We start from the raw sequence: 14,981 nt of genomic DNA, 5'->3' as shown, positions 1-14,981 counted from the left end.
TGGATTGACTTTTCCTTTCATGGACAGATTTCTCTGTAGCATGTGATGCTGTTTGACAGCATTTCACCGCAGCAGACCTTTCAAAATTGGAATCAATCCTCTCAAACTCTACTATTGCATTATCAACTAAGTTTATGTAATTCTCTAAATCTTTTGTTGTCATTTTAACAATGTTCACAGCATCTTCACCAGGAGTAGATACCACCTCAAGAAACTACTTGCTTTGCTCATCTATAAGAAGCAACTTCTCATCCATTCAAGTTTTATCGTGAGATTGCAGCAATTTAGTTATGTCTTCAGAATTCACTTCTAATTCTAGTTCTCTTGCTGTTTCCACCACATCTTCAGCGACTTTCTCCACGGAGGTCTTGAACCCCTTAAAGTGACTCATGAGGGTTGGAATCCACTTCCTCTAAACTCCTGTTAATGTTGATATTTCCACCTCCTTTCATCAATCATAAATGTTCTTAATGGCATTTAGAACAGTGAATCCTTTCCACAAGATTTTCAATTTATTTTGTCCAGATCTATAAGAGGAATCTCTGTCTATGGCACTACAACCTTACGAACTGTATTCTTTTTTTTTTTTTATTTCAGCATATTATGGGGGTACAGATATTTAGGTTATGTATGTTGCCCTTGCCCCCGCTTCAAACTGTATTCTTAAATAATAAGACATGAAAGTAGAAATTACATCATGATCCAGGGGCTGCAGAATCGATGTTGTGTTAGCAGAATGAAATCCAACATTGATCTCCTTGTACATCTCTGTCAGAGCTTTCGGTGTCTAGGTGCATTGTTAATGAGCAGTATTTTGAAAGGAAACTTTTTTCTGAGCAATAGGTCTTAAAATATTCAGTAAACCACACCATAAAAAGATGTGCTGTCATTCAGGCTTTGTTGTTCCATTTATAGCGCACAGGTAGATTTAGCATAATTCTTAAGGGCCCTAGCATTATGGAATGCTAAATGAGCACCAGCTTCAACGTCAAGTCACCAGCTGCATTGCCCCCTAACAAGAGAGCCAGCCTGTCCTTTGAAGCTTTGAAGTCAGGCATTGACTTCTCCTCTCTTGCAATGAAAGTCCTACATGGTATCTTCTTCCAGTAGAAGCCTGTTTCCTTACATTGAAAATCTGTTGTTTAGTGTAGCCACCTTCATCAATGATCTTAGTAGATCTTCTGTATAATTTGCTGTAGCTTCTCCATCAGCACTTTGCTTCGCATTGCACTTTTCTGTTCTGGAGATGGCTTCTTTCCTTAAACCTCATGAACCAACCTCTGCTAGCTTAAGACTTTTCTTCTGCAGCTTCCTTGCCTCTCTCAGCCTTCACAGAATTGAAGAGAGTTAGGGCCTTGCTCTGGATTAGGCTTTGGCTTAGGGAATGTTGTGGCTGGTTTGATCTTCCATCCAGACCACTGAAACTTTCTCCATATCAGGATTAAGGCAGTTTCTCTTTCTTATCATGCATGTGTTCACTGGAGTAGCATTTAATTTCCTTCAAGGACTTTTCCTTTGAATTCACAACTTGGCTAACTGTTTGGCACAAGAAGCCTGGCTTTTGGCCTATCTCAGCTTTCAACATGCCTTCCTCACTAAGCTTAATCATTTCTATCTTTTGATTTAAATTGAGAGACGTGACTCTTCCTTTTTCTTGAAGATTTGGCCATTATAGGGTTCTTAATTGGCCTAATTTCAATATTGTTATGTCTTAGGGACTAGGGAGGCCCAAGAAGAGGGAGAGAGACTGGGGAATAGCCAGTCAGTGAAGCAGTCAGAACATTTATAGATTAAGTTCGCCTTCTTATACGGGTGTGGTTTGTGGTGCCCCAAAACAGTTACACTAGGATGGGTATATGCGTACACAAAGAGTGCGATGCGCACCATCCGAGTGATGGATGCACTTGAAATTCGGACTTGGGGGGGGCAAGGGCAACATACGTAACCTAAACATCTGTACCCCCATAATATCCTGAAATTAAAACAAAACAAAACAATTACACTAGTAATATCAAAGATCACAAATCATCCTAACAGATATAATAATAATGAAAAAGTTCGAAGTACTGTGAGAACTACCAAAATGTGACACAGAGGACATGAAGTGCTATCCTGGAAAAATGGCACCAATAGACTTGCTGGATGCAAGGTTGCTATAAACCTTCAGTTTGTAAAAAACGCAGTATCTGCAAAGCGCAATGAAGCAAAGAGCAAGAAAATGAGGTATGCCTGTATATACAATATTTATAACTTATATATGGTGTTTAAAACTTCCCTAGACTTAACGATAATGGAGAAGTTCACTAGATTTAAAATAATTACATATATGATACATATGTATACACATACATACATGGTATGTAATACATAATTTGCTACTCTAACGTGAAACTCCACTTGCTTTTTTAATATAGAAAATGACATGTGAGTTGCATTTGCGTGTCCTCTATTGCTTGAGCAAAGATGACTCTAGGGATCCTGTTAGTAGTTGCTCAGATTAAGAATAAACTTTATCTTGACCATGTGATAAGTAACAAGTATCAACTGTTCTCTATTTTATCTGATAACTTCTAATTCTAGAGGGAAACTGGTTTGTGAAAAGCTCCCCACAAAGAAGTCTGACTCATGCCTCACTTGAAATGAGCATCTGAAAGTATACTTAAAAGTTATACAGTTTTTTTTCTTTTTTCAAAGTGAGTAGTACATGGCAAAATGGTTGTCATTCTCCCTCTCTCGTGGTGCGCCCCCTTCTACCTGCTCTGAGGCTATGTGGTTGCTCAGGCTTTGTCCTCATCTCTCTGCTCTCACTGGGATGGTTTCACTGACGCCTGCTTGTTCATGACCATGACCACATCTGCGCCCTTAGTCCAGATCTCTCCCCTGACCTCAGATCCTCACATCCAACCACCTGCATGAGGTCAGTCATGGTGAAGCCTGACTCAGGCACCGGCCAGCAGGCAGGAGGCTTGACCACTGGGAGGTACCTTGCCTCAGTCCTTCCTTTTATATCCCTGTCTCAGGTGTGGTCACCTGGTTCATCTGAGATGGAACTAGAGTGTCATCTTCCTCCCTCTCTCGCCGCCCCCATCAGTTGCATGGTCTTTTGTCCTGACCATGTCTCACATTTCCCTCCTCCTCTCCATACCCAGCACTTCTGTCTTGATTCAGACTCTCTTCTCCTGTCAGATTTCAGCAGGCTCATAACTGGTCTCCCAGTTTCCAGTCTAGCTGTCATCAAGTACCCGCTCCGCATAGCTGCCTTAGAGATCTAACTAAAATACTTCCACAATGCTGCCCTCCCCTCTCTCTTACTTGTCTTATTTCATCATTCCTTTTTGGTTTGCATTTTTATATTCTAGCAATAGTAAACTGTGTGTAGTTCCTTTCTCCTTACCACCAGGTTTGTGGTCATGCTGTCTATTCTTATTAGAATGCTCCTGAGTAGCCCTGCTTCATCTGCCTAACTCCCACTTGTCCTTTAAGAGTGCACTGGGTGTGACTTCCTCCAGAAAGCTCTCCAGTTTCAACTTTTCTCACCTGCAGGCAAATTAGGTGCTCAGCTCTGTGCTTCCATAACAGCAGTGCACCCCACCGCCATTTCACTTACACTTACAGTGGTATTTCTTCACGTGCAGAAAAATTTTGGCTCCCTCAGCAGTAACATGTAACATGTTTAAATTACTTTACTTTTTACATTTAAAAATATTAAAGCATCCTGATGCCAAGCAGGACAGGGAAACTGAAGAGAACCAAACACACCAGATAGACATTTCCTCCTTACCTCAACGCAAGGGCAAGTACAAGAAGCTAAATGTAAGGAAGAAAAATCACAACAGAAGGAAATTCTTCGAATAAGGATGCCCGGCCCCGGGGCCAGGGTCAGGGAGATTCTAGTGAGGCAGTGAGGGCGTACACAAGCAAGGGGTGTGCTCTCGCTCTTACGCTTGTCCTCCAATTTTGAGGCACCTCACTTTCCTCACCTGGTCCTGACCCTGCTTTTGAAAATGAGAATAGAAAGAAATCCAAGACACATTTATTTCAGACTTGTGCTTGAGGAAAATAATTATGCGGGGATAAAATCACTTGAGGTCGGGACGTGTGTGGACTCACCTCTGGCGTGGAGCTAACTTCGTGCACCTGGCCGATGAGCTTACAGTAGGACTGAAAAAGCAATAGCAGCTGGAAGTGCAGCTTATATAACCTCTGACACAGTTCCAATTGCTAAAGAGAGAATTTGCATGGGAAGAAATAGTTATTAAGGATCATTCTTGCATAACTAGTGAAATCTCAGTGGAGACAAACAGTTTTTTCAATTAAGAAAACATAACTAGCTGTTACCATTCCAAATAAAACAGAAAAACAAATCCTGTCAATAGATATCAGTGAGAAATCCACGGTATAATACAGAATATTATATTCTATTATAATGGAAGACGACTCACTAGAGAATAACAGCTATAAAGGGACTGAGTAAACTGCCAAATTTCCATTATATTTGCCCATTAAATGCCTACAAATTATAGCTGAGTGGCTGTCTTAATTTTTAGAAGCTATACATTTTTTTTAAAAACAGAGTTTCTTTTTATTAAAGGTATATTTGAAAGGGAAAACATTAAGTAGTTCTGGGTGTTAAACTTGTAAATTCAGTACACGCCTGGGCTTGGGAGATTACTTCTGTGACAGTTTTGGCTGCCGTTGAGGGGTGCAGACACTCATCCTAAAGTGTGTGTAAACACAACAGTCACACTATCCTCGAGGATACTGTATCAGTTCTACTGATGATGCTTCTACTTTGTGCACAATAAATATTTGTTGAGCTAAAGAGCTACAAAAAGGGGCCAAACATACTTAGAAAAAAGGAGAAATTATGAAAACATTCAAAACTTTCTGTGGAAGAACATTAGGAAGTCATCATACAAAATGGTCCTTGAGCCCCTATAGATACCTTTGGAATTGAAAATGTTTTTATGATACAGCTTATGTATACTATGAGGAAAAACATCATGAATAATTCCAATGCCAATGATCATACTAGTCTTTGAACTGTGTCCTCTACACTTGGACTATTTTCTTCCAAGAATGGATTAGCTCCTAAGTAGCGGGTGGGATTCTGTGAAGGGAAAAGAACAGCTTTCACTAGATAGAATTTCATGGCCAGCGATCACCAGTGAAAGTGGGTTAAATGTGTGGTTAGACTAAACACCGTTCAGTTTTCCAGTGGGGTAGGATAAATAGGCCTTTCTTTTACTAAGGACTGTGAACAACTCAGGTCAGAATTGAGAGCTTCTGAGATGACTTAAAATTGTTCCTCCACATAAACTTAAGGAGAGAAATCACAAGAACTTAAATTTAGGTTTTAGGAAGAATATTCTATTGATTATTGTTAACAGACTTTTGATCGTAATTCTTAAAAGTTACTAAAATTCATGCTAAGACTCCCCTGAATGATGACATTTCCTTTCCGCCCCCTCCCTGCTCCTTAGGGGGAAAACCATTCTGCTTAGATTTATTGATCTCTCAATTCTAGTAACCAGCCTAAGTTTAAAGAAGTAGCTTCAATCTCAAACTGGATGTTTGGTTGTTTTAGTAAAACATTTTATTTTACGGTCATTTAAACTTTTCTTTTGGAAACCTTTTAAAATCTGGTATAAAGATAACTACCAGAGACTCACAAATAAAGTATTGTTTAAAAACAATGTTACCTTCACAATTTAGGGTGAAACCTAGCTATGAAAACTTTGACTTTCCTAAGTGCCAAATAATGGTAGTTATTACTCAGAATATTCCACTGACAGTATGAGAATTCATAGCAATGTAGGTTTCTATGTTGGGGCAAAAGCAGCCCAGAATGCTACTAATAAACTGCCATGTCTCAATCTACCAAATAAAATAAAATTAAATGAAAAAGGGAAAACATGCTAAGAGATATAACAGTAACGGTAAAAATAAGGTTTGTTATGGGTCCATGCCTAAATGGACAAAGAGTATGAAAGAAAGTTAACTTACTGCAAGAGATTCCATTTGCTACACAGCAAGCATGGCACAGGAAACAAAGGAAAGGAAAGAAAGTACAGGGTCAGTGTCTGCATGCAACAGAAAGCACGGCCCTCTTCCAAGAGCAGAACCGTCAGCAGTATTAGCATTGCTCGCCCAGACTTGATAAATGGTTGCAAATGTCGTACCCATTCAACATGCACAGCGTTCCAGTTAAAAACAAGCTCTAATGGGAAACATATCATTGAAAAAACATAATTTTTAATCTTTCAGGTTCTCTGGTTAGTTGGTTTAGATTGTGTTAGTCTTAGAGACCAGAAATCAAAACTTTTATTGCTTGAAGATTTTAGTGTATAAATGTGCATAGTATGTGAGCGCAGTGAAACTGGGAGGAGGCCAGATGAGTAATTTGAAGAACAATAGCCCCAAACAAATTATACTATTGCTTTATACTAATTAAGGCAGAGTCTTCGGTGTGTTCAGTTGCATATCTACTAAACTATGACCATCCAATTAATGTTGAATAGAATTACAATCTAAGTGGCATTTTCATTAGTTGGATTGCCTTCCACAATGGGAATATTTTATAGGACTGCTATAATTTGTAATCTCAAAGGACTAAACATTATAGACCCTCAAACGAGTATGAGATATAAGTAATTGTCTTGCATTTTATTTTTTATAATAATTTTTCTCCAACAGACAATTTCTAAAAGTAATCTGGAACTGATCGTTAGTCTAAAATAATATAAATTTGTAACTGGGCCATGTTCAATGATATGAATAGCTACCATTTTTTGATGTCACCATATCATAACCATAGAATTGGTTTAATGAAAGTTTGGGTATGTGGGAAGAGATAACTACAAATTGGCAGAATATTTTAAAAAGGATCAATGTGACCATTCCTAATTTTGGGTTAGTATATCTGGTTCTGAATTTTCAAAATATTTAAGGACTTTTCTAACAGTCTCTAATCTTTGACCACAAAAACCCCTTATTCTAAAGATATTTCAAAAAAATCTCTGGGTTATCATCAGTTTAATACATTTTATTATAAGATACAGTGAACAAATAAAACTATCAAATTATTATCTATTAGTATCTACAAATGTAATTAAAGGATCACCACCAACAACCCCCATCCCATCCTCCAAGGGTCTCTTCTTCCCTCACCTAACGCTAATATCATGGGGGGTTGGCACACTGATGACTACTGTATTATGTTTACTGAGTAGTTTTTTGGACCCTGGCCATAAATATCATTTGAAGTTTTAAAAGATAAACACCTTTAAGCCTGTGATGTAGACTGTACAGCTTGATGTATTTACTATTTTCAAGAAAACTTTATGTCTAGAGGTTTCTATATCCAAACTTGATGCACCAAAATACAATGTCATGTCAGATAGGCACACAGGGCCAGTTTTAAGTGTACATAGACACAGAACTTGCACCACAAAGACTTTTTGGACAGCATCAAATATGACTGAAATGTTTAGTATGCAGTTTAGCAAGTAGCTGCTCCTACCATGGAATTTACTTTTCAGGAGTGTGGAATGAAGCAAGTGTTGAGTAAATTACATGGTCTTGTGTGAAGAAAACTGCTATCTTTTTATTGTTTTCCAAAACAAGGTTGTAATTCAAGGAGGTCTTCAAATCAGTTAAAGTAAAATCTTCCCTGTTCAATACAGGCAAATGAAACTTTTCAACCAACTCCGGCTCGGTGCCAAGGAATTTCTTTGTCAATGAATCCCTCCCACTCAGCTCTCAAGGCACAAAATAGTGTGGTTCTTGGGAGATGGCCAACTGTGACAAATACCAGTTCTCAGAATCCTTCCTAAACTCTCCTTTTTAGGTAGGCTAGTTCAAGCTCCCTTGATATTTATTATCTCAGAGTCCTTTCCTAGGCCACAGGCTAGGAACTAGTTTGCATTTAGAGTTCCAAAAAGATAGTGAAAAATGCCTTTCTAGGGCGTTCATTTTATGGAAAATGTTAAAACGTTTCCCACCCCTGCACCCCGCCACCGTGCTAATGCTTTCCTGTATCTGAGTTCTAAAAATAATCCCTTGAGAAGTCTTTATAAACTTATGTGTTTCGGTGACTTTAGGTTCTTTTGAACATGTGAACTTTTTTTTTTTCCTTTTTTCTTTTTAAGAAACAGGATTTCTCTCTGTCACTCAGTCTGGAGTGCAGTAGCCCAATCATACCTCACTGCAGCCTCAAACTCCTGGGCTCAAGCGATCCTCCCTGCTCAGCCTTCTGTGTAGCTGGGACTACAGGAACGCGCCACCACCCCTGTCTAATTTTTACAATTTTTTTGGAGAGACAGAGTCTCGCTATGATATTACCCAGGCTGCTCTCAATCTCCTGGCCTCAAGTGAGGCCTCAGCCTCCCAAAGTGCTGGGATTATAGGCATGAGCCACTGTGCCTGGCTGGGAACTGATGTTTTATATGGTCACAAGGATATTCTTCAAGCCCTGTACCTGCTCTCCTGATAGGGCTTGATTTACAAATTGGATTTAGAGGTATGTTTTCTCAAAATGAGGGAAAAAAGATCAAGAAACTAAGATGTTAAGAATTGATCATAAACAACTGAGGAACAGGCAGTTTAAGAAGCCCAGAATAATCTAACTCTTGCTGACTAACAGTAGCATAGCCACATCTGTTTCTCTGTATTCTCACAAGGGTTCCATGCTTATGACATAACCAGTCAGTGAAAAATTTAAGACATTTGACATGACAGAAGATGAACCACAGTGTACTATATTAGCTATTATTTTCATCATATTTAATCTCTGCAAGTCATGGGTTTAAACTAAATGGGATAAGATTTCGATACCCTAGCCTATTGATGAACTCTCCTAAGCAGGTGGGAACAGTATGTACTCACCTGTTGCTAAACCATTTGGGTCTGGCACATTGATGACTATTGTATTATCTTTGCTGAGTAGTTTTTTGGACCTTGGTCATAAATATCTTTCAAATCTTTGAAAGATAAATACCTCTAAGCCTATGATACAGATTATATACCCTAAGGTATTTAGTATTTTCAAGAAATCTGTAAACTAACTTCAGACATTTCTTTAGCCAATATGGGAAAGAGATTTACTTACAGAAGAAAAACTGATTGACTATATCTGAAGGATGATATTTAATGGATTACAACTTAACTGGAGAAAAGTCTTGTATTGTTCAACATTTAACTTGTTCAACTTCTGTAAGAACAGAGGTTGCAGGCTTCTCATTCATGGATTATGTAGACAGAAAATACAAAACAGAGAGGGTAAGTGTCCAAAAAGACCCTAAGAGTTGGAATGTTGATTTGAGTATAATAAGATGAAATACAGTAGGGCTAAATGTAAATTACTATACTTGAGTCCAAAGAGTAAATGTTCAAATAGTGCTCAGAAATATCTTTTGAATTATGAATGTGTCATCTAAAATCACTTATAACAAATGAAGTGGAAACACCTCAGCTTTTTCAGGACGACCACTATAGAACTGGGATGATGAACTCTGTTAATTAGCCATAGGGCCAAGGCTGAAGCTGGTGCTCGGAGAACCCAGAGCTGAAACGTCTAGTGACTTTGCTCCCCGACCTACATTTATGTTAACTTAAACCACCTAGTAGTAGCCACCCCAGAATGAATTCCACAAGAGGTGGAAAGGTCAGTGGAAACCAAAATCCTCAATTAGAAGTGCTGGTTTTAAGTTGTAAAGAGATTTCTCTCTCCATTTGATATGTGCAGGCTGAGAAAACACCACTATAGCAGTGTCTATTATGCAAATGAGTGAAATTGATCTCACAAGAGACATGCAAATCTCACTATCTCACTGTTTGATGCCCTATTTAGTCTATGCTGCCCCTTATTCTAGGAGAATTAGTGTTATAATCACCAAGAAGCCTAAGTCATTTACTAATCACATCTGTCTTTTAAAAAATATCTTCCCTAAAATATACTTCCCAAGTATTAGCAAGACTTTTCTTAGAAACATGGTTCATTTTGTTGTTTTGAGCACACACTGAGAATCCTCCTCCAACATGCTCCACTGTGAGTGGGTTCTGCAGACAGATACTTGCATATTATACACACAGATATTTCTCACATATGCAAATAAAATAATACTCTTTCCCATTTTAGTGAAACACACAGCCTTCTCTAGCTTTCATTCTGAATTTGGGGGACTTAGGCACAGAGAAATACTTTTCTATTATAAGAAAAATAATAGTCCAAGCGCCATGATGTTTGGTGTCCAGGCCTTGCCTCCAGTGCTGGGAACTCAGTGGGCAGTGGGCATGGTGAAGAGTCCATTTGGGGGAGCTGATTTTTAGCTCTAGCTCACTGTTGCCACTTAGAAAGGGTTGCTAGATCTACTTATTTAGAGACACCAGGAATCCTCTTTTGAGTTATGTGTGTACATGAAAATTAAAAATTTTTAAATGCAGGGTCAATTAAAAAATAATGTACAAGTTTAATAAAAAATGATGCAAGCTTAACAAAACACGTCTGTGAACTGATTACAGCTCATAGGCCACCAGTGTGTAAACTTTCTTCATTATTTTGATGTCTACAACTTCATGTTCAGAACAGAAATTGGAAAATAAATATTTGATACTCAGCAAAAAGTTATATTCTTGTCCACAAACAATTCCTCACTTAAATCACTTGTTAAGAATGACTAGAATTGGCTATTTCCAAAGAGCAGATCAGACTGGGTATGGTTTGGGGGTTGGGAAGGTTTCACATGCCTGTCTGTACACTGTCACTGTCTCTGTTAGACTGATACATCTAACTGTTCAAGAATTCTCTTTACTAGGTTAATCAGTTAGGTACTAGTCCTTTCATAAAGTGCATACTTCTCTGAAATAGAATACACATGTGTAATCATTATGTTGACTTTGCAGTGTACATCCAGATATAGATTCTGCAAGTTATAAGCTCACTTGTCCCCATTCTACCTGTCCCCAGGTAAAGGGTGTGAAGAATAATTGGCAATATCAAATTATTCCAGAAGACAGAGAACCTGACTAAAAAAGAGAGTTGGGGAGAATTACTTGAAGATAAGCATCTGAGGCCATTTGTTGGGTATTGCTTTGGGATGGAAGCCAAATGATAGCTCCAATCAGCAAAACAATAACTCCACCTACTCTGGATATAAGATCTGGATATTTAAATGGAGTGACACCATCATTTCTCCTCAAGGCCAACCTTTAGCATATAAAGACTTCTTTCCCCAAGTTTGCTCTCTCAGCCCATTTCCAGCCTTGTTGCGCCCTCCCTGTGATGGGAACCAAGGCTGCCTGATTTGTGAACCCCCAGTGCCTACCCACGTCTCCAGCTCAGCAGGGGTTCAGTCAAGGCTCAGGCAATTAGAGAGCGTGTGGTGTGAGCTCCATGCCCAGTGGCCATTCCAGGGTCTACCAACAAATCAAAACAGATAATGTAATCAAGTATCCAGATGATTTAAACAAATCACCCAGCCTCTCTTGTTAGGTGGCATACAATTTGCCTTCCAGAACAGCCTCAGACCCCAGAATTGTCACATATGCAGGATTAGAAGCATCTTCTTCAGGACATCTGGCCATTGCCTGAGTTCACTAGTCACCAGTGTGACCATGAGCAACTTGGGAAAATTCTGATACACTTAGCTAATACCAACAATAGGGTCAAAGCCTGGTTGGTTTTGCAAAAATGTTGGAAACACCAGACTCAGAATATGCCCTTCTGTCATTCTTTTCATAACAAATCCCACTCTCATCCCTCCTGGGTGTATTACATATCCTCCTTATTTATGCAGATACCTAAAACCATATTAGACATTAAGATGTATACTAGAAATTATTCTCTAGCGTTTTCCAAAGTGTACGTTTTGCTTCCAAAACTAAGAGAAGGTTACGGACAAATGGAAAGAATATGGTCTTCGGAGTTTGCCTCTCAGTTCAGTTTTCTTATCTGCAAAATGGAAAAACCCTTATTTCAAAGGATTGTTATAAAGGGTCAAAATGAGAATATATATGTACATTACTTGAAAAACCTTACTTTCTTCTTTCCACTTTTGTACTCTCAAACCTTTTTGTAATGCTAACAGAGTTGTCCCAGATAAATAAATGAGTAAATAGATGAACTCTATTTTCTTAATCCTTGGGTTTGGTAAAAATACAAGAAAAGAGATGGGGAGGAACAAGTACTATAAAATAGAAGCAAAGAAAGGTAGAGGGTGGATCAGAAAGAAATGAATGAGAGGAATAAGCAAAAATAAGAGAAATCTGTTTGAGAAAGATGGAAAAGAACCAGGAAGAAAAAAGGAAGCAATTAAAGAAAGTGAAACAACTTAATAGAAATAAACTATAAGCACAATAGAAACACTTATTTTAAAATTAGGATGTTTCGGAAATAGGATAATTTAACTGGATTTTCTGGTTCTCCTTAAGGTTAACCAGGAAGCTATAAACAGACAAATAATAGATTTGATTTCAACCCTTGTTCCTAAAAATCTGCAATGTATTAATGAAACTTTCCTGATTGAGGTTTTATTATAGAGAATATAATAGAATTTGATGATTGAGGGTAAATGTTTAGATAACTAATTATTTTTATATACTACTATACCAACTATACTATGAACTGGACTAGGTTTGTGCTAATTGTAAATTCTAACCTGGTAAGTATTTTCTGGACAGAATTTGTCTTAACAGCAGATTATAGTGGAGCCATGGGCGCTACTGGGTGGCCATAAAAGCTTAAACCTGGGTAATATTTTATTTTCTAAAAACGTATTGCTTCTTCTGGGGTATGGTAATGGCACAGGTTATTCAGTGAAAATCTGAGTCATGAACCATGTGAGGCAGCACATCACAGATGAATATATAGGGATCGATGGAAATGCTGGAGTTCATTGTGACTCTGAACTGCACATTCGAATATGCATTGCTTATGAGAGAAATAACATGTAAAGTCATTCAATACCTATTTTAAAAATATAAGCAAACTATTTATTATGTATATTTTCCTGTTTCCAGACTTTGTGGCCAAGCTACAGTCCTACTTGTCACTTATCAGCCGCGGAGCATCGGATAAGTCAAGCTTTGGTTTCTTTGCCTACAGAATGGGCTGATGCTACCAGGCCTGCTGCCCATCCAGAGAGATCAAATGACTTAAGGGATATGAACATTCTCTGTAAACCATAAAGTGAAATATAAACGTGCGTATTCAAGAAAGGCAGTGATATGGAAATACAAACTGCACTTCAATACCCTATCTAGATATTTCTCAGCCTTGTATTATAGTTTGCATGTTCGATCTCTGGTCTCTTTATGAAAATTTACCAAGGGGTTCACCAGGTGACTCAATGCTGGCATGGAGAGTTACTCTCAGGACTGCAAATTTGCTCAGTAACAGTGGCCAAATTGGAATTGAAACATTAGTACTCGGCTGAAAATTTTTACAACAAACTTCTGAGCAGAAACCAAACTTTACTTGATTCTTTTCACATAAGTAAGGTACTGTTTCTAACACAGGAAGATGATTTTGATCCTCTAAGGGGCACACAATCTAAAATGCTTTTCCAGTGGTGATGATGCAATTCCAAGGTAACACTTTCTCCACCTCGACTGGGCAGCGGCCTCCTAACTTCCCTTATCTGCTCTTGCCACTTGGATCTGTTTCCACAGTAGACAGAGTGGGAGACCTTAATCTCGTCATCCCCACTATTACTACTTTTCAATTGCTGACCACTGCTGTTAAACACCCAAGCCCTGCATGGTCTGGCTTCTGCCAAATTCTCCAGATTTGGGAAGACCCAACCTTTTCTCCATGTGGCTTTCTGCACTCCCAGCCGCGGGGGCTGTCTTCAGTTCTTTGAAAGGCCAGGTTCGCCCTGCCTCAGGGCCTTACACACAGGCTCTCCTCCCACCCCTGTTCACCTGGCTAACTCCAGCTCATGTCTTAGAATAGTGCCTAGATGACACTTCCATGGAGAAGCCGTCCCATAACCACCCTCCCCATGGGATCAGGTGGCCTTGCTACATACTTTCCTGTCCCTACTGGCCCTTGTTGCGGTTTATGCCTATAGGACTTTTTGATTAATGTCTACCTCCTTGACAAGATCAGAAGCTCCACAAGGCAGAGGCCTTGTTTGTTGCTCATTATTGTATCTGCCAATGGGGCCATATAGAAGACACACATTACCAAACAGCAGAATGAATGATTTTAGTCCATTTACACTCTTCTGTCCCATATCCTTTATAGCACAGCATGCTGATCTGAGGTGTGTACTTAAAGCAATTCTAAATTAGAAAATCTGTTTTAGAACTAAAAGGTGAAGAGAAACTCTCTTCACTGAAGGAACTAAGGGGTTCAGTGAAGAATTAATGAGACTTTGTTTTATATTCTGAATTAAGAATGGATTTATTAGGGAATGATTAGTATAGTTAGAGTATCCAGCAAAAAAGGTTATTTTTACACCTCTACTTTTACAAAAAGAAAACCCTCCCAAATCCCATCAACACACAGTCATGCATGGCTTGAACATCATTCTGTCTTACTCTGTTGGTTTATGCAAATGGATGGGATGACTCATTCAGCCTCTTCTTTTCTCAAGTTCCACACTTCTTGGGTAGATCAAAACTAACACACAATGTCAGAGCACAGAAAAGATACATTCTAACAGGCTTTTATTACCTTTTCTTCTGAGTCCCCTGGTTGACAGGTAATTACTCCATCTCTTGATCCTCCTGCAAACGTTGCCTTACAATTTGCAAGCCACTGTTGTCAGAAAAAGAGACAGAGACATTAGTACATTCAGTGATGACGTGAGAACATTTTTAACATAAATTCTGTCAGGAAAAATTTATTAAGCTTCTAAAGATATTATAGTAAGATGAAATTTTGCTATAATGACTTTTTGAAAAAGGTCATTTTTGGGGATTAAAGATTAACCAAAAGGATAGAATCTGTTTATATGGGTTCAGTCGTGGTCGTTTAA

At 38.6% G+C, this 14,981-nt stretch overlaps 1 protein-coding gene across 1 annotated transcript in view; it reads right to left on the bottom strand.

The window, feature by feature from the left end:
- FRY (furry homolog (Drosophila)) overlaps positions 1-14,981 on the bottom strand; it is a 315,457-nt gene that overhangs the window by 3,858 nt on the left and 296,618 nt on the right. The window contains exons 57-58 of the mRNA XM_012642124.1: positions 14,678-14,761; positions 4,111-4,221 (exon numbers count right to left, since the gene is read on the bottom strand). Coding sequence (XP_012497578.1) covers positions 4,111-4,221; positions 14,678-14,761 — 195 coding nt within the window. The remainder of the gene's footprint in view (positions 1-4,110; positions 4,222-14,677; positions 14,762-14,981) is intronic.

Source organism: Propithecus coquereli, unplaced genomic scaffold, assembly GCF_000956105.1.
Source record: "Propithecus coquereli isolate 6110/MARCELLA unplaced genomic scaffold, Pcoq_1.0 Scaffold175, whole genome shotgun sequence".
NCBI classification, from domain to species: domain Eukaryota; kingdom Metazoa; phylum Chordata; class Mammalia; order Primates; family Indriidae; genus Propithecus; species Propithecus coquereli.
This window is presented reverse-complemented; position numbering and strand designations above follow the sequence as displayed.